The 20,323-nt window shown below is 34.9% G+C and overlaps 1 protein-coding gene across 6 annotated transcripts in view; it reads left to right on the top strand.

Moving 5' to 3' along the window:
* FBXL17 (F-box and leucine rich repeat protein 17) overlaps positions 1 to 20,323 on the top strand; it is a 513,866-nt gene that overhangs the window by 44,213 nt on the left and 449,330 nt on the right. For all 6 annotated transcript variants that reach the window (XM_027970556.3, XM_060416076.1, XM_060416080.1 and 3 more), the window contains one exon: positions 1,860 to 1,991. In XM_027970556.3, the coding sequence (XP_027826357.2) occupies positions 1,860 to 1,991 (132 nt within the window). The remainder of the gene's footprint in view (positions 1 to 1,859; positions 1,992 to 20,323) is intronic.

Here is a 20,323-nt window from a genome sequence, read left to right as displayed (position 1 = left end):
CCATCCATAGTTCTTCAGGTACTTTGTCTATCAGTTCTAATCCCTTGAATCTATTTCTCACTTCCACTGTGTAATCTGAAGGGATTTGATTTAGGTCATACCTGCACGGCCTAATGGTTTTCCCTTCTTTCTTCAATTTAAGTCTGAATTTGACAATAAGTTTATGATCTGAGCCACAGTCAGCTCCCGGTCTTGATTTTGCTGACTGTATAGAGCTTCTCCATCTTTGACTGCAAAGAATATAATCAGTCTGATTTTGGTATTGACCATCTGGTGATGTCCATGTGTAGTCTTTTGTGTTTTTGGAAGAGGGTGTTTGCTATGACCAGTGCATTCTCTCGGCAAAACTCTGTTAGCCTTTGACCTACTTCGTTTTGTACTCCGAGACCAAATTTTCCTGTTACTCCAGGTATCTCTTGACTTCCTACTTTTGCATTCCAGTCCCCTATGGTGAAAAGGACATCTTTTTTTTGTCATTACTTCTAGAAGTAACTAGACCTACTTCTGCTAGGTCTGCATAATAACTGTTCAACTTCAGTTTTTTTGGCACTAGTGGTTGGGGATAGACTTCAATTAATGTGATATTGAATGATTTTCCTTGGAAATGAACCAAGATTATTTCAATTTAATGGTTATCTAATATTCAATTTTATGCAAACACCATAATTTGTAACTTTAAGTTATTTTCTCTGTTTTACTATTTAAAAATGTCTTGTGCTAATTTCTTGTAGCTAACTCTTACCAAACACCTTTAGTTAATTATTTCAATAATCTGTTATGAATAATTTTAAATACATGAAAATTTGAAAGAATTTTAAAGTGGACACCTGAATACCCACTATGCAGTTTGTATAATTAACTTTTAGTGTGTTGACTTTACTGTACATCTAGTCAGTTATCCATTCTTCTTACATTTTTTGGTAGATATTTAGATGCTGAGTCGTATAATTTTCAGGCAAATTTTATAAAATTAAAAAAATTTTCTAAATCCTCCATGATTTTTAGTAATAATTTATACACTTTGAACTCTTGTCAGCACTGGGTTTCTTGTTTTAATGTAACTTTTTAGATACTTTTTGATTTATAGATTTTTACTAAATTTTCTCATTTTATCTAAGATGACTTTCTTCATATATGATACTCATAAAACAATGTTTATTTATCATTTGCTTTAATTATCTAATTTCTCCTCTAGATTTTGGAAAGGAATGTATGTAATTTGTTCTATATGGTGTTTAATGTTTTTTAAGGGGAACATTATATTTGTAACTTTTAAATGCACAGTTGAGGAAAGTAATCAGGAAATCACTAGTCCCTTTTCTTTTAGTGTTTGTAATAAGTGTGTAAATAAGTGTAAACTGGAATATTGGCTCTAGCACATTCAGTCTTTTTTCTCTGTCACAGTGTCAATGGGCCGATGGAGAAAAAGGACACGTTGAGGGCAGTCAGAGCTAGAAGCAGAATCTCATGAATTAAGCCCTCGTTCACTCACTCACTGTATCATGTTTCACTTCTTGGACTTTGGTTTTATCCCTTGGACCTCTATTCCTTTCAGTCTAACAGTATGACTGATAAAAAGACTTAAGAGTAATAAAGATACAAATTTGAAGTGTTAGGGAACCTAGGCCTCTTCGTGGATGGATAGTGTGAGGCAGTTGAAGCAAGGAAATGATTAGAAGGTCGCAGGGTTTATACAGCGGTATTTTAAATGAGAGATTGCCTGCATTCTATTTTAAGAGGAATTGATAAATAATTATTTAACTTTGGTATAGCTATTTAAAAAGTTATTTGGAAATCCCACTAGAAATATGTTGACTTTGTTATTTTTGGACCATTCAGCGAAATCTCTTTATTTACAGCTGGGGTCGAAATGCAGAGAACTGAAAGATATCCATTTCGGCCAGTGTTACAAGATCTCAGATGAAGGCATGATCGTCATAGCTAAGGGCTGTCTGAAATTACAGAGAATATACATGCAGGAAAACAAACTAGTAAGTACTTCTTATCATCCTTCTGTTTTTCATTTAACTCTTGAATTCCTTATAACTCAGTGTTATCAGTTTTTTTCTGCTGATTTCTTTTGGTGGTTTAGAGGCAAATTCTACTTCAAAAATCTTCTTAAAACAGTGTTTATAATTTGATTTTATAGTCATGTGGATGCTTGCTTGTATGTGGTACGTACATGTTAAAAATTCTTCATTAGCATGTGCTAATGTGTTTTTTCTAAACTGTGACAGTGGTAAAAATTAATTGGAAAAAATGAAATTTGGCTGCCAAACATGAGTATGTAGTTGTCATTCCTTCTGGTTCCCCTAGGGATTATAGTAATTTTAGATAGTTAGAAATTTTTAATATTCAAGAAGATGTACATTTGTAAAATAGACCCTTTCACTTTGTATGGCGTAAAATGGAATTCAGTAAATTGAGACAGATAATCTTGGTAGTTACATAGGTTTTAGAGTGTTACATAGAATTTATATTATATTTTAAGCACATGTGTAGAGAAGCATACACACTGTTTTATAAATATATTTAAAACCATGTAATTTTCTCTTTTTGAGATATACTTTACATATCATAAAATTTACCTTTTTAAAATGTACAATTCAGTATGTTTTAGTATATTCATAAAGTTATACAGTCATCATCACTAATTCTAAAATGGTTTTATTATCCCATAAAGAAACTTTGTGTCCATTAGCTGTCCCTCTTCATTCCGCCTTCTGCTGCTGCTGCTAAGTTTCTAGCTCATGGCAACTGGTAATCCACTTTTGGTTTCCATGGATTTGTCTATTCCAGACATTTCATGTAAACAGAACACAATATGTGGTCTTTTTTATCTACCTTCTTTGCCTGACCATATTTTTTCAAAGTTCATTTGTGTTGTAGCATGTATCAGAGCTTCATTCCTTTTTATAGCTGAATAATATTCCAAATTCATTTAACTTTGATTTGATGAGTATGCAATGTAGAAAAAGAAAACTTTTTAACAGAAAAAGTTGTCACTGCAGAGGCATTAGTAGAGTTCTTGATGTTGAAAAAATACTCTGCATTAAAATGTAGGCAAGATGGTCCTGACCATGTATCAGATTTACAAAGAAGATGTGCTTTTTAACTGTATCTACAAAATTAAGAGATCTTTTTTTGTTGCCCCTCCCCCCTAGAGTTAGTTTACAAAATTTAGTAAATACCTCTCACGTATTAAGGTAAGTTTTGAAAAGTCTCTAAGAAACATCAGCACTTCAAGTAACATCGTGCTTTTTTTTTTTTTTTAAAAAAAAGATTATAGTAAGAAAAAATTTGAAACACTGTGAATTAAAAGTATATGCTTTTATTAACACATAGTATTATATATTTCTCTAAAATTACATAATAAAAATACTTCCTATTCCTCTTTACATTTAATACAATTTTAATAATCACTCCTGAGTCTTTATGTTCTTTTGGAGACAGTAAGGTCTTCCGGGTCAGAGAGAGTGAATTTTTGAATCCTACATTGTGACCCTGGGGAGGCTACTTAGGGTTTCTGAATGTCTTTTGCAAATTGGACTGTTAGTATTTGTCTTTTTGCGGGTTGTGGTTTTGAGGATTAAATGGCATAATGTCCTTAAATTGTGCAGTATTAATTCTGACTCATAGGAAACATAAAAAAACTAGTGGTTTTTATGAGATCTTGACTGTGTTTGTCATCTGTTTCCAGTTTCCACTCAAGATAAATTAAAAGGTGGTAATCCCAACTTACAGTTTTTATATTTCTCCCATAATGGAAACATTTGTTGACTGATTAATATTTGTTTTCTTGTTGAGCAAAACCAGAGAAACATTTTTATTTTTTAATTTGTCTTTAGGGTGAAAACCTTTTATTAATTAGAGAAAACAACATAAAATGAAATTTAAAACTGACATTTAGAAAGGGCAAAACAAATCCTGCCTGATCAAAGTCGTGTTTGTTTGGTTGTTCACTTTTAATGTCCCAAATCAACATTACAAAATACACAGGTGGCACCTCTGCACCCAGGCCAGTTTTCTTTACCTGTCTCTTGAAATGTAGCCGTCTGTGAGCCACTGAGTCCAGGAACATTTCAGCCACCAAGGAGCTGACTGATCTACAGCTTTGAAACCCTGCCCCGAGCATAGAATCCCACATACAGAAGACGCTCAAAACAGCTTTCTTTCAGTGAAAAATTTTGGTCAGTGGTTTCTCAAAGGAATTGACCATGTTTTTTGAAGGTTCTAGTTATATTCAAATGTCCTTGATATTATGGTCCATTAGAAAGATATTATGTACTTAGATGCTAAAGGAAATAAGTTTTTTATGTAGTGTTATTCAGGAAACATTTTGATTTCATTGTAAATTTGAAGTAATTTTTCCTATAGTTTAGTTCAATGAAATTCTTTCAATTTAGAAAGAGAAATTGAGAATCATTTGAACTCTTTCTGTTGGACAGTTAAGCTGTTGTTAACTCATCTCCCATAGGAACTTTGGTTTGTATTTTTAGGAATTATGAATAAGGAGAAATATTTGAATTACTTGCAAAGCTGCAATTTTAAGTAGTCTGGGTTTTTTCTCTCTGAGATATATTATCATTAGTTCCTTAGCAACAAATATTTTAAACAGGGTAAGTAGAAATAATAATCTGGTTAATGACAAATAATATTTATATATGTGGATATGTAATTATACTGTATATTTAATTATAGACAGGGACAGTAAATGTCATTTACTAGAACAAACAACTAATACAGATACTTAGGAGAATATTGTGTTTGAAAGGATGCCAGCAGAACTTTACCTGTACAGATAGATATTGATCATTAGCCCAATTATTTTGCTAATTCTTGTATCAGTCTTCTTAGGAAGAACCTTCTCGAGAGTGTTAGAGTTTCATTGTGTGGCCTGAAAACAGTCACAGTGTGGTGCTTTTCCAAAGCATAAAGCTTGCTGACTTCAGAATGTCAAACTGTGTGCTTTTATATACACTGAGTATTTGACTAAGTATATACCGTTTTTAATATTATGTCTTGGCCTTTAGATGGCAGCATTGTCTTTGTGTATTTCACTGACATAGCTTTTGTGTCCTTCATGTAACTGTAAAGATAAAATGCTTGTACATGGGTTTTTGCAGATATTTATGGTTGATTTTTAATTTTGTCATTTAAATGATTTTAGGGAAATTTTCTTTAAAAACATGAAATGCTCAGCTTTATCTTGAATGTTACATGGTGAACTTGCGATCTTACCCAAAGTAGCAGAATATTTAAGTGTGCTTATTTGTGGCACTGTAAGTAAGGTAGACGTTAGAATGGGGAAAGGGATTCGTTATTTACCAGAGGGAGCTTTATGCAGGCGTCAAGTGAGGACAATGACTGGACATTTTTGGATTCAGATGATTGATGGTGGAGCAAAGAATTGAGGACTTAGATGTAAAATCTTCCCCCTCAAATAATGAGTTTTTGTTTTAGTCATTTTTTGAATGAGACAGGTGCCGTGCACCTAGATTGGATGTATCTTGCATTTTCTATAAAATGTTGTATAGATTATAAAAACAGATCTGAGGAATACCACTATAACGGGTGTCTAGCATATTGTATACAGCCATCTGTTGTCTATTAGCTATAGCATTAATGTCACTTCTGTGCAGTACTGGCTACAGAATTATTCTAAAGCCGTGTTTAGTTTGTGTATATAGTTATTGATGATCTAGAAACTTCCGTAAGTGCATTTTCTCTGCTTTTTAATTTCCTTGCTCCAGATTCTGCTTCTCTACATTTTGAACAGACGTTCTTTGGGCTCCTTTTCATTTAATTTTAAAATGATGGGGTCAGATAGATTGTCTACATTTGCTATCCAACTTGATGTCTTGAAGTACTTATGTCTTAAAGATGTCTTAAAGTTTTATGATTTTGAAAATGGTTTCTATCCTAAGGCTTAGGGTCAGCATATTTACTATATATGTGTTATACTTATTTGGCTTATTTTTAGGATCTTCTACTTTGTAGAGCTGAGTTATAAACTAGTATAGATTTTGGAGTTACCCAAGAAACTAGTAATATATTATGAGTAGATTCTAGAAAGTTTTCGAGAAATGACGAATGTTTCCTGGTTAAAACTTGATTTCCTGTCAGGTAGTTACGACTGTTTGTTTTCCACCCCCTGGTAAATGCTTTTGCTGGTTTATGATTCTGCACCATCTCCTTTGGCCCCTGCTGTACCGTTATTTGTGACATTGTTTTTGATGTTGCTGTATCCTTTGGAGGCCTACATGTGTGAAGTAGGCTCTAGATTTACCTCTCGGTTTCCTTCTTCCAGGCTGGAAGCATTTTAGGGAATGAATGAAGCAAACACTTAAGTTTGAGTTGAAATGAATTCATCCCATGATCCAGCTGTTTCTTAATCATGTGATGCAGTTAATTATCTTAATTTTTGTACTTTGATCTCCTTGTTTGTAGAAAGGATATAATACTACCTCAGACTTGTTCTTAGGCAGATCAGACTAAAAGAGGTTGAGGTGAAGTACAGAATGTTGTTCAGTCGCTCAGTTGTGTACAACTCATTGCAGCCCCATGGACTGCAGCACGCCAGGCCTCCCTGTCCATCACCAACTCCCGGAGTTTACTCAGACTCATGTCCATTGAGTCAGTGACGCCATCCAACCATATCCTCTGTCTTCCCCTTCTCCCCCTGCCCTCAATCTTTCCCAGCATCAGGGTCTTTTCGAATGAGTCAGTTTTTCACAGGTGGCCAGAGTATTAGAGCTTCAGCTTCAGCATCAGTCCTTCCAATGAATATTCAGGGCTGATCTCCTTTAGGATGGGCTGGTTGGATCTCTTTGCAGTCCAAGGGACTCTCAAGAGTTTTCTCCAACACCACAGTTCAAAAACATCAGTTCTTCAGTGCTCAACCTTCTTTATGGTCCAACTCTCACACCCATACATGACTACTGGAAAAACCACAGCTTTGACTAGATGGACCTTTGTTGGCAAAGTAATGTCTCTGCTTCTTAATATGCTGTATATAGTTCCAAATGCAGAAGTCTTTATTAAAAACTTATTTCTTCCTCTCCCGATTGGAGTTCACTTTCTGGAGTCTGCCAGTTTGCACTGGCTGTTGTCAGTGCCTACTGTCACTGACTGTTTCTAATTTCATCCATTAGTTACCCACAGTTTAATTCTTTATTTTTGCTGCTTGCTGTAATTTGAGGTTGTTGAAGCAGCTAAGTGAGTAGATTGGTAGCCATATTATCATCAACTAGGGTAAGTAAGGTAAACATTTGCATCAAAGCTTAAATAGCAGTAACTAATTCAGCATCCTATTAAGGCTTGTCTTTCCTGACTCTTTTCACCTTAGAGTGAATATATTAAGGGATTTGGTCCCCGCTACTCTCCAATACCCCCACTACATTTTTGTTGTCGTATTCCTCAAATACTCTTTGAGAAGTGAGTTTACTTGTAATCCAGACATAAGTGATGTACATTTATGAAGGATTCCATTTTATAAGTACTCACTTTGGCTTCCAAAGTCTCCTAGGGTGGATATTCATCTTCATTGCCTTTCCCCTCTGAATGGACAAAACACTCACTTGCATCAAGAGTGGTAGTTTCCAGTGAACAGTGATGCACAAGTGCGGCATTCTAGAGAAGGCGACATTAGTTATTCCACTTCACCTTGTCTTTGTCACTGCATTTCAGAATTTTGCTTCCAATTTTTGATGTTTAAAAAGACTTAGTAGTGGTTCTCTCACTGAGTGTTTATCATGTACCCGGGCGCAATGTAGTTTTACATAATTAATTTTCACTTATTCCATCTTACAGATGAGGAAATTGAGCCCTCGAAAGATTAAGTAACAATAGATAAATGTCACAGTCAAGGTTTTAACCCAGATCTGTTGGATTCCCAAGCATTTGTCTTCAAGACCTTTGGTTGCCTGGATACATCACAGATAGAGCTAAATCTATATGTCTTTGAACCAAGCAGTAATTTCCAAAAGGCATTATCCCTCTTAAAACATTTACTGACAGGTGCTGTAAGCCATCAAAGGAGGAAGTTAATTGTTAGCATGAGCAGAAGATCCTTTTGCTAGAATAATAACTGATTTTAGGGGGAGCTGCTAATACTAATAGAGATACACTGAACTCTTTTCTAGGAAAATTAGTAAAATTGTCAAAGAGAAGAAGTGTCTTCTGGAGAGTGTTCAATGTTGATATTAATCCTGTATAAATATAAACGTAATTTTATTAGAATTGCACTCATGCAACGTTTTTTACTTTCCACAAACATAATGTATTTTTTATGAAGTTTGTGTTTAGAAGCTAAATACTATTTCATTTTTGTCTAATAGATTTAATAAAAATTCTAATGAGTTAATGAACTGATAGCTTTCCACTCTATCCCTTAACTCTGTTTCAGATGTTGATTTGGTGCAGTTAAAAATGGAATACCTACTGTGTGCCAGGCACTCAAATAGTGTTAAGGAATTTAAAAAGTTATACTGCCAAAGAAAGGGTATCCTTTTCTAGGGATAAGTGCTGTGGAAATGCCAGTCACAAAATAAGTACTTATGTGAGAGACCAGGGAGGAATCCGGAAACCCTATAAATAGTCGGTGGCATTTGAATGGGGTCTTGATTGCTGCTTAGCGATGTGGTGACTATGATGCAAGCAAACGTTCCTGTGAGGAAACTGCAGCTCTGGGAAATAGCACTGACAGAACAAGGCGTTAGGAAGACATGTGGCATGTCCAGTTAGAGGTGGGGTCAAAGTGAGATTAGGATTTTATCATAATTGGGTCTGTGAAGGAAGGTAGGGACCAGGTTGTTAAGTTTCTTGAGTGTTATGCTAAGAAATTTGTGTATCTCTTGGTAACTGGGATTGTAGTTTGAGATTTCTAGTTTGAAATGTGGTCAAATATTTCAGTCTTGTATGTTTTCTAATTTTAGGAAATTAAAAACATTCAAAATACTGAAAAGAGTAATAACATCTGTAATATATGCCCGTCCCCTAGACATCGACAGTTGTTAGCCTTTTTGTTAAAGTTGTTTCTTCTTGAATTAATAAAGCAAATAAACTTGAAGTCTCTTGTCTTACATCCCATGTTACCACTATCTCTTTCTAAAGGTAACTACTGTGATGATCTAAAACACTTAAAAAACCAACAGCTTTAGCAAACATGATGGATACCACAAGTAAGAATCTAGTCTTGCTCAGTGTGTGGCCCCAAGTAGTTTGTGTCTGATGCTATCTGGCCAACTTCTGGTCTCACGCAGTTTGTCAGGCTACAGTCTCCTTTGTTTACTTTTAAGTTGTTTTTGGTATCTAGCTTAATGAGTATGTAATGCCTTCTTTTAAACTTTTAGTGTTCTATGTATGAATGTGTCTCCTGTTTATCCATTCATGTTAAGGGACCCTTATATTGCTTCTATTGTTTTGCTTTATAGGTAAGGTTAACAATAAAAGCTTTGTGTAAATCTCTTGGCTTATCTATGAGAATTTCTCTGGGAGCTAGTCTACAAATGTAATTAAAGGGAGCTAAGATATCAGATACATTTTGAAATTTTTGATAGATGATGTCAAATTGCTCTTCATGAGTAACTGAAATCATGGTTTACAGGTGTATCTTGCTGATGGATTGTCAACTCTTTTAAGGGTAAAGAGTACCATGTTTCCTTTTTATCCCATCTACCCACATATTGGCACATAGTAGATAATAAATGTTGGTTTAGTGACTAATGGCTTACTGTTGTATTGAATATACTTTTCAAGGTATTTCTTCTAGCATTTTGGGAACATGCTTTAAAAAGTGGCTGGGCTTAAGCTTTTAAATAAAAGCTTGAAAAATAGGTTAAAGATGGAGAGTCAGTGGTTTTCTGACTTTTCAAGTAAGTAAATTTCTTTGATCTAGTTACTCTATTAATGATGCTCTTCTTCATGTATCAAGTTTACCTAGCCAAAGTCATTAATGTTCTCAAGGATTATTTTCTGGGATAATATTTCTTAACAACATGCCATTCTGCTGAACTAGAATATAATTTTATCCTTGTCAAAATTACATTGACTCATACCTTCTTACCATTAATAAAATTGGTTTTATTTTGTTCAGTGATATTCAGAAGATCTACTTTAATTAAAAGCTAGAGTTATTTGGCAAACTTGAAAAAAAGTTACAATGTTACTTGGCATATTTTTCAATCTGCAGAATGAATGCATTTTTATTCATCATACCTTCTTTGGTTGAACTTACCGTCTCTCTTTTAAAACTGCTTTTCTGTTTTCCTTCTGTGGGTATCTTTTTTGTCAGGTATCTTGGTAAGGACTTAACTGAACTGTATTCCTTCATTTTAAAGGCATAGAAAACATAAAGAGTGCGTGCGTGCGTGTGTGTGTCTCTCTTCTCCTGGGTGCCCGTGTGGTAGAGGGCAGGCAGCAGCTTCCATAACATCCAAATAAGTTTTCTTTGGATTGTATCTGTTTTGTTTTTTGTTTCTTTTTTACCCAGCATGTTTATTTAACTAATTGTATTAATTTAATGACATTGAATTTAGTTCACAGATTTTTTGGGGGCCCATCAGCTGATGATAGGAGTTCCTCAGATTCAAACAGAATCACAAGTTGAAGTAAGCTTGGTATTAAAAACTGATACAGATATTCCAGTATTGATAATGAAGAATTTATTATAGCTAAAAGTTTTATTGTTGTTTAGTTGCTAAGTTGTGTCTGTTTATCGACCCCATGGACTATAGTCTACCAGGCTCCTCCGTCCATGGATTTCCCAAGCAAGAATACTGGAGTGGGTTGTCATATCCTTCTCCAGGGGATCTTCCTGACCCGGGGGTCGAACCTGAGGATACCATCACGTCTCCTCGATTGCAAGCGGATTCCTTACCACTCAGCCACTAGGGAAACTCAGAATAGGAGACTCAGTATTTGCATATTGTTAAATTTTTTTTTTTTTGATCAGATTCTAGATTACTGAAAATAAATTTATTCTGGGTTTAAAATTTATAGTTGATAGATTATCCCTAGTATTGCAATTCTTTTACTGGTGTTATTTTCCACTTACATACTCTGTAGTTAATATCCTTTTTTTTTTTTTAGTTTACTTTACTTTTTGTTAGTTTTTGTTTACATTTTCTAGGAGTGCATGTTAAAAAATCAGAAAGAGGTTTGGAACAAATCAAATTATTTCTCAAATATAAATGTGAAAGTACTGTCTCAGTCTCTGTGCTCAAGTGCTGGCAAGTGGGTTGAGATAAAGAGCCAAATCATTAGACTTAGCAAATAGAAACTGTATAAGGCTAAATGGCAGTGGAATGCTGGGAGTGCCTTCTGTCTGCCTTTTATGAGCACCATTCTTCAGTTACCTTGCTAGGCTGTCAGTCAACAAGCGGGATGTGGTGCTTAGATCTGCTGAGAAGTTTTGGCTTATAGCTAGCTGTCACAGAGGTGCTGGTGTATTAAGATGCACAAGACTTAATTCCATTTACTGTTTTTGTGATTAGGCTTTAGGGGAGAAGAGTTTCCCTTTCTCTAAAATGTGCCTTTCGGAAGGTCTTTTATAAACTGTAGTTGAATCTGGCTACCAGGTGATAAGATGGTTCAAGTATTTTATTATAGTTATTATCAAAAGATGCATTGTCGTGAAAGTGCATCTAAGACGTCCTGTGGTAAGGACTGTTCCTATTTCTGCTGCAGAGTTTGCTTATCCCTACTACCTATATTGTTTCTTTTTGCTATCTTTCTTCATGTTCATATTAAAGGTCTAGAATGAATTACCCAGATGAGAGTATTGGGGTGAAATCTTTTCCTTGGACTGTACCTTCTGGTTTTTAGTAGCTGAGAAATTGAGGCCAGATGAAATATGTACTGTTTTGATATTGCTTATTTTTTAACCCTCCAATTGCTTCCTGTTTTATGTAGCCACGTAAAATTTAGGTTGCAGAAAAGACCAATGTTGTATTTTTCTTTAATGAGTCCTCTACTTCACTGTTGTTCGTTTCTAAACTGTGGTAGAAATCAGTTACTCCAGGAGAGTCCTCGGGAGTAGAAACTTTGTGGAGTCCATTGTCAGGTTTTCATTGACTGTTTTTGATTTAAGCATAATGTCTAGGTATTTACCATTCACTGTAATGTGATACATAAGTGAATATATTGAGAATCTGTAATCCAAAGATAAATAGTTATATATCAGACTCCTAATTAAACTGTGTCTGGGTGATTATTCTTATTTTTTGGGCTTCCCTGGTGGCTCAGAGATTAAAGCGTCTGCTTGCAATGCGGGGGACCTGGGTTCGATTCCTGGGTCGTATTTTCCGCTTATTGAATATGTATCTCTGAGAAAACAAAGAGGATGGTGTATATTTAAATTCATTGTTTTTAAAATGCCTATCAAATGACTACAGATTGTGAAATTGTCTTCATCATTTAATGCTGGTTTTTTGCTTTGACTCCTCTGAGAACAAGGTATAATTAAGTTAAGCCGTGACTTGTAGGTTCACTGAGTGGGAACCAAAATACAGTCCCATGCCTGTTTACTAGGTTAATGCTAACTTTAAATATTTGACCCTGGTGGCTCAGAGGATGAAGCGTCTGCCTGCAATGTGGGAGACCTGGGTTCTATCCCTGGGTTGGGAAGATCCCCTGGAGAAGGAAATGGGAACCCACTCCAGTACTCTTCCCTGGAGAACCCCATGGACAGAGGAGCCTGGCGGGCTGCAGTCCACGGGGTCGCAGAGAGTCGGACACGATCGAGCGACTTCACACACACATAGATAGTTTGGGGGCTTCCCTTGTGGCTCAGTCGGTAAAGAATCTGCCTGCAGTGCAGGAGACCCGGGTTCAATCCCTGGGTTGGGAAGATCTCCTGGAGAAGGAAATGGCAACCCACTCCAGTATCCTTGCCTGGAAAATCTCATGGACGGAGGAGCCTGGTGGGCTGCAGTCCATGGGGTTGCAAAGAGTAAAACACGACTGAGCGACCAACACTTATAGATAGTTTGATAGTTTATATGTTTTAAGTTCTTGCAGGACACAATTTTAAACACACACATATATTGATATATTAATAAGTACTTTTTAATCATATGTAATTGTAGTCAGTTCCATCGTATAATCTATGGTATATTTTCATAAACTATGATTGTTTCAAGCTTATGAGTGAAGAACTTAAAGGGAAACAGTGTGAAAGATAATGGTATGTTGTGTGTTCCACTGGGTTCTGTCATGGCCTAAGACATTTCTAAAGGCTGGCTTTGGTATTATTTATGTCTACAACTCAGAAATACTCTTGCTAAACTACTGTATTCATCATTTCAGGAACTTGTGGGGGTCGACTACAAAAATTTCTCCGGTTACTTGTCTCTGTTCTCATGATGTTCTCAGCTAGTCTGTTTACTCTACATTCTCTGTTGCCATCTTGCTTTCTTCTGGGATGTGTTCAGGCTGAGCAAACGATGATTTTTTTGGTTAAATATTCTTTAAGAATTCAATCACATTTATTATTTTCTAGTACTCTGTCAGCTTCCTTTATTATTTCTTATTAATCCATTGATAATTTGTTGTAGGTTTCAAGGCTTCAGTCTAATCATGTAAGCTTCTTAAAAATGGGGATGTCTTTTTTAAATTTGTATATAGTAACTGACTGTATATTTGTTAATGCTTTGACTAAATGATTAAAAAGTAATCTTTTTATACTTAAAAATTATAAATTTTCTGAAGAGGACAGTTAGTTAAGATGAACCATTCTATTCTGAAGTCCATTTGGTTTTCTTCTGGAAAGATTCTTTTTGTGCCCAAAAGAAAGATCTTAAAGATTAATATCTTTAATGAGGCACATGTCAGTCACTTTAAGTATGGTTATTTTTACTTTAGTATATATATATAATATACCTTTTAGGATAAAAGGTTCAGTTTTTATTAACAGCTAAACTGGTAAAATATATTTATTCTGTAGTGGTGTCAAGTAATTTTCATTAGTGTTCTTCCCAGAAAAATGGCAGTCATACTTTGAGGAAGTAAAATCTTTCCTCAAAGATAAGAGAGAGGTATGTCCTCCTCAAGAATTAAGTAGCTTTTAAGAACTGATTTTTAAAAACTGAATCAAGGCTTGTGACTTTAAAGTTGTTTTCTGTTTTACTGCAGATTACCTGTTAGATACTTGGTTTGCATCCCACTGAGGATATTTGAGTTGTTTCAGTGCTTTCGCCAGTGTATTTTCCTTCCTTGCTTTCAGAAAACTCTAACACAAATCTCTTGAGCTTGCTTAGAGTTGTGGTCCTCTTTCTGTTGTCATTTTTAATCACTTGATTTTTCTTAAAAAGATGAAAGTTAACAGATTGCATTTATGTTTGTTTAGAAGAGCTTGCTTTTATTGTTGCAGTTAGAAAGAGATAAGTATAATATTTGATACATATCTTGATTGCATAGTACCCAGAAAATGTATCAAACATATCTGGCATTAAATTTAATTAGAATATTGACATTGCATGCTTTCAGCATTATATACCTTGCAGAAGATTACACTGACAATTTTTAATACTTTATATTCTTATTTTTTAAGTATCATGAATTGGTTCCATTTGTGTTATTATCTTTTGGTTCTTTAATATGTCCGAATAGTTTTATAGAATCAAAAATTAGGGAAAGAATACAGCAAAAGAAGCATAGATAGGTATCTTGTTAGAAAAATGTTTATTTCTTCATTTTCTTGGAGAATTAAGTGGCATTTGGAAAACTTAAGGAGAAAATTGGGCAAGTATTGGCTCAGCAAGCTGTATTGTTTATCCTTGGATTAAATTGTGCTTTTTCAGTTTAGAAGCGCTACCTTTTTCTGGTGTACTTAGATGACTTTCTTCTGTAAAGTCAGTCCAACTGTGTATATAAGCATCATCTGTTTTTATATGTTAGAGTCTATTTAAAACCATCACATTATAATAATATACTTTATGATACTTCTAGATTACTACAGTCAAGATAGACTTTTTTTTTTTTCTTTTTAAGAAGAGTAAAATAGTGCTGACTATTGGTCAGTATTAGTATAGGAGATATTTCAGATACAGTCATTTTCAAAGGTGTAAATCATTGTCAGTTGGTGTATGGATTTGCCCAGTGGCACAGTTTCATTCTCCAGATGTGAGAGCCTTTCCCCTTTCTCTCCATCAAGGCATATCTTTCTTTAGCTGTTGTACATACTAATTTCTCCAGTTATTGGAATTAACTTGTAATCACCTTAATGCTTACTCCTCACCTTTGAGATTTTGTATTTATCCATGTCTAAAGTTAGTTATTTGTTTTTATGCATTATAATATTAAGTTTGCATGGGTATATTATTGATCAAGTACTTCCTTCTTCTGACCTTTCCTTTCTTAAAAAAAAATAAGTGACTTAACCTTGAAAGTGATCTTAGAAAGCCTCTAAACCTGCTTTCTGCAAATCCTTTTATTGCATGCCTGATGAGCTCTGTGTGTGTGTGTGAAGGTTATTTATTAATGAATATATAAGAACTCATGCAATATTCTAATGACAGTTGAAAATTTGTTAACAAAATGGTATCAAAGTGGTATTTGACCAAATTTTTTAAATTTCTGGCATTTAAAGTTATTGCTATTACTGCCTTAAAGGTTACATATACTCACCACATTGTTTAAACAAAACTGGAGGAACTTATTTTCAGTACTGATTAGTACCAAATTAGTATGAGAATCCACAATTTAACAGTCTAAACCTTGCCTCTTCTGAATATGTACATTGTTTTAGGGGACCTTCCCATTTTAGGTGGTGTATGGTGCTAAGTAGTGGTCCTGGTAAAACTTTTGTGATTTCATTTACAATTAACATGCTCTTTGACAGCTGGCCTTTATTAATCTCACACCATGGGTTTGAAACTTTTTCCTTAAAGCTTTATAGTTGAATTACAATACATTGTGTCCTTTGTTTTCTCCTGGAAAAGGATTTAAACAAACTTTCTATTGAACCTGTTGAATATGTATTTCATAGTAAGCACCATGAAGTTTGCAGCATTTAAGAAGATGAAGAAGCAGAGATAAAAGATACATATTCAAGAAGGCTTGGTTTCACAGTTGGTGCATAATCCTTTCTGCTGTCATTGGTACCCTAACCCTGTACCTTCCAGAACAAAAGCAGCTGAATTGGAAATTGTGGGAGCTGGGGAGCATTCAGTTGGCAGCCCATCGCTTGGCCCATAGGCGTTGTCAGCTCTCAGTTTGATGCTCTTTATTCTTTCTGACAGATGTGAGGTAGGGTCTACGAGGGGGAAGTCATTACTAGAGAGAGGGCAGTGTCAGATCAAAAGTAACCAGTGATCAAACAAGGTAAAGGGCTGTGGAAAATAGGCTCTCTTTCTGGCCTCAACACCTGCCTGATCACTGAAGGGGATAGTTTTCTGTGTCAGGGCAAGTTGATTTTCTTTGATGTACAGTGAATTAGAAGTCAGAATGGAAGCTTAACTGGAGTGCAGAAGAGTTTTACATCCTAGTTCTTGAGCAGTTTAGATGTTTAAATGATTTATTTTAATTATCTAGACATTATAGAGTCATTCTCTGTAGAATATAATGACCTACCCCTACTAACTTTGTTATCAGTATTTCTTTAGAGATAGTATTAATGAACAAGCAGGTTTCAATATAGTATACTACAGGCTGAGAAGTCATGAAACTCTTTCTTTCAAACATCTAACTAGAACTAATCAGAACATTTATATAATTATAATGGTATATAACAAATGCTAAGCATAGCACATAGTAGGACCCTACGGTGGTAAAATTTCAAAAGTAACTTCACTAAGTAATTAAAAAAAATTGAATTCACTCTTTCTCCCTAGTGGGAAAATTATTACTGTTATTATTAGAAATTATTATTGTATTTTGTCTTAAGGTAACCCTTTCTAACCAAATTATTTGAAAGAAAATTTAATGAGACAGTCCCTGAGGTTTTATATGTGTGGTTCTCTTCTGTGCCCTTTCATCTTTGTAGGTATGTGACAAAAGTCTGGAAGAGGATGATATTTTTATCTTCCGTTAGTTTTCTATATGGATAAATTGACAATTGAGGCATATTTCTAAAAATTTCAGTTTTTCTTCACATTAAGGTTGAAGATTTGACTGCTAATAGATTTCACTGTCCAATTTTTGGTATTTTAAATACTGCTGAATTTCATCCAGGCTTATAGTTAGCAGTCATTTGTCTTCAAATGAGAATTTACAGCCTTTAAAAAGTTATTTTTAATCTAATAATTTATCTGCTTATCTTTGCCAAAAGTTTCATTTTTGTCTGTTTTTGATAATTAGGTAACACAAATCTCCTTTCTTCATTCAGGGTCTCCTTTTTCAGTATGTAATTTGACTTAGGAATTCTAATATTGGCATTGAGTCAGGTGTCATAAATTTCTATTTGATTAATTTCATTTGGAATAAAATGTCTTCTAAATTAATATTCTATTTCTATTTTTGAAACTTTAAAATTTAAGAAATCTTACTACAGACTCATTACACCATCTAAATTTTAACATATTACCTAAGAGTGATATAATTTAGTAAATTAATCTAAGGAAAGTATATTTCTAATCTTAAACTTGATACTATTTAAATCTAATTTTTAAAATATTTTCTGTTGCATTTTTATGTTCTTTTTAGATTGTTAGATGGAAGGTTCAGTGGCTCCATGTTGGTCTCTTGGATTTTGTAACTTCCATTTATAAATTGTTTTCCTAAATGTGGAAAATGAGTTCTTTTCTTCTTAGGTTTGATATACTGCAATTGTAGCAATTCCCATTACTTGATTTATGGGTTAGAACATTTATTTTTTAAGTGGTAGTGGTAGTTTGTCAGGATTATCTAACTAATTACTAATTTGATATGGAGGTAAGTGAATTTTAACCTTACCAAATGACCTTTATGTTTTACTTACCAGTTTAGAGTATGTCACTGGTAGTTTAATAAATCCAACCACTGTCATCTTTCATAAGAATAAGATGATTATACTCAATTTCTTTGACTTTTAGACATATTATGACTTTTTAATAATAACTTTTGAGGGAATAAAAACTTGTTAAATATTTATATTGGTTTTAAGACTTTGATTTTGTGCTTAGTCGTGTCTAGACTCTTTGCGACCCTTTGGACTGTAGCCCAGCAGGTTCCTCTACCCATGGGATTTCCCAGGCAAGAATGCTGAAATGGGTTGCCATTTCCTCCTCCAAGGGATCTTCCTGACCCAAGCATCGAACCATGTCCTGCATTGCCAGGTGGATTCTTTACCACTGTGCCACCAGGGAAGCCTCCGGTGATTTTAGAGTTACTTGGTTGTAGAATGGCTTCCCTGGTGGTGAAGATATATATATATTCATATCTGCCTTTATATTTTTGCAAATATGGTTGATTATACCTAGGAATTGTTCATACTCAGTACACAGGTATTTTCTGTATACCTAGGAATAGTCAGTTTAAAGATATGTAAATATTGAGTGAGCTAACTAATAAAATGTTTTTAGAGGTCACATTAGCACATTTCAACTTTGATTGCCACACATTTTTTCCTTTGAAGAAGTTGCAACCAATCCTATCTGTAAGAATGTGGAATAGGAATAAATTTTTGTACCAGTTTCCACTTTTAGAGAGTTTCAGTCTAAATGGCGATCTCAAATGTGTGCATATATGTGTGCTTATACATAAATACATATGTAATATATATATTTGTGTCTATATATTCAAAATAATATGATAGTGAGGTAATTTCAAATTAATGTAATTTGAATTTAAAAGGGAGTTTTTTGTTCCGTGAATTATGCTTCTTTGCTTTATGAAGGAGTCTGAGGTGTCCACATTGAGTGTTGATTTGTCTTTTTTTGCTCCCTAAAGTATATCTTAGTGAGATTGCTTGAGTGATAAATACAGCTGGCATTAAGTGTTTAGGGTTATAGTTTGAGAAGCTGCATGCAATTCATTCCGTTGAGGTTTGTTCACTGTCTTATTATGTGAGGCATACCTGAAGAAGTGGAGCAGTAAATCCCTTGCCTGCTTCTTAGAAGTGTCAGATAGCTTCAGGAAGATTTGGTGGCTTAGTTTTGGTCTAGTTCCTTTGGTTGTTCTCAGTGTAGACCAATCATTTAGGTAATTTATTGGAAAAAAACTGATTAAATACATTGATTTATAGTATTTGGGGAAAGAGAAGCTAAAATTAGAGGCGAAGGTTAGAGGGTGGAATGACATTTTATACCCTAGAAAATGACATTGAAAGCCTGGAAGCTAACAGGTTAATAGTGCTAAAGCTACGAGTGGTGTAATTCTGGAAAATATGTTTTCCTTCGCTCCTTCATGGTTGTACACTACGTGGACCAATTATTTTCCATAAGTCCAGTCTCCTCCCATTCACTTATTCATTCATTCAGTGTTTACTGAGTGATAACCACATACATGGGCTTCCCTGGCGACTCAGTGGTAGAGAATTCACCTGCTGTTGCAGGAGATGTGGGTTCGATCCTTGGTTTGCAAAGATCCCCTGGAGAAATGGCAACCTACTCCAGTATTCTGGCCTGGAGAATCCCATGGACGGAGGAGCCCTGGTGGTCTAAGGTCCATGGGGTCCCAAGGGTCGGACACAGCTTAGCAACCAAACAACCACACACACTGCCCTGTGCTTCTAGATCCAGGTTTCCTTGGGTTGTGCCAGCCCGCTTACTATAAAGTAGCTCAGGTAACATGAGCAGTTTCTTTCCATCCTGTTTACCTGTGGATGAGCCCACTGGGGAGGACAGTACCATTGCCCCGGCAAGGCCATTGCGTTAGAGCTTGGACTCAGCCTTTCTCATATTGAAAACTACATTTTAAGAATATGAAAATAATGGTGTTTAGATTTTTTTTTGCTAATGATGATAGCCTCTAAGTTAGTTATCAAACTAAGGTGAAATATTTTGAAGATTAAAATTAAAAGGAGCTAGTATATGGTATGGGCTTCCCTGGTGGCTCAGAGGTTAAAGCAACTGCCTGGAATGCAGGAGACCCAGGTTCAGTCCCTGGGTTGGGAAGATCCCTGGAGAAGGAAATGGCAACCCACTCCAGTACTCTTGCCTGGAGAATCCCATGGAGGGAGGAGCCTGGTGGGCTACAGTCTATGGGGTCACAAAGAAAACATGGTATATTCATTAAAATGACTTGCTAGCTTTTAAAGAAGACTTTGCTGTTAGATTTGTTCCATTGAGCTGTAATAGTATATGGGTAGCAGTACTTGAAAAATTAAATCTTATGAATTGAGTTTTTGGCATTATTTTGTTTATTTTAATTATTTAGTATATTTGTAAGGACTTTGCCATCTCTA

The sequence above is a fragment of the Ovis aries genome, chromosome 5 (genome assembly GCF_016772045.2).
Source record: "Ovis aries strain OAR_USU_Benz2616 breed Rambouillet chromosome 5, ARS-UI_Ramb_v3.0, whole genome shotgun sequence".
Lineage (NCBI taxonomy): Eukaryota > Metazoa > Chordata > Mammalia > Artiodactyla > Bovidae > Ovis > Ovis aries.
Note: the sequence above shows the minus strand (reverse complement) of the source record. Positions and strands in the feature narration are given on the sequence as shown.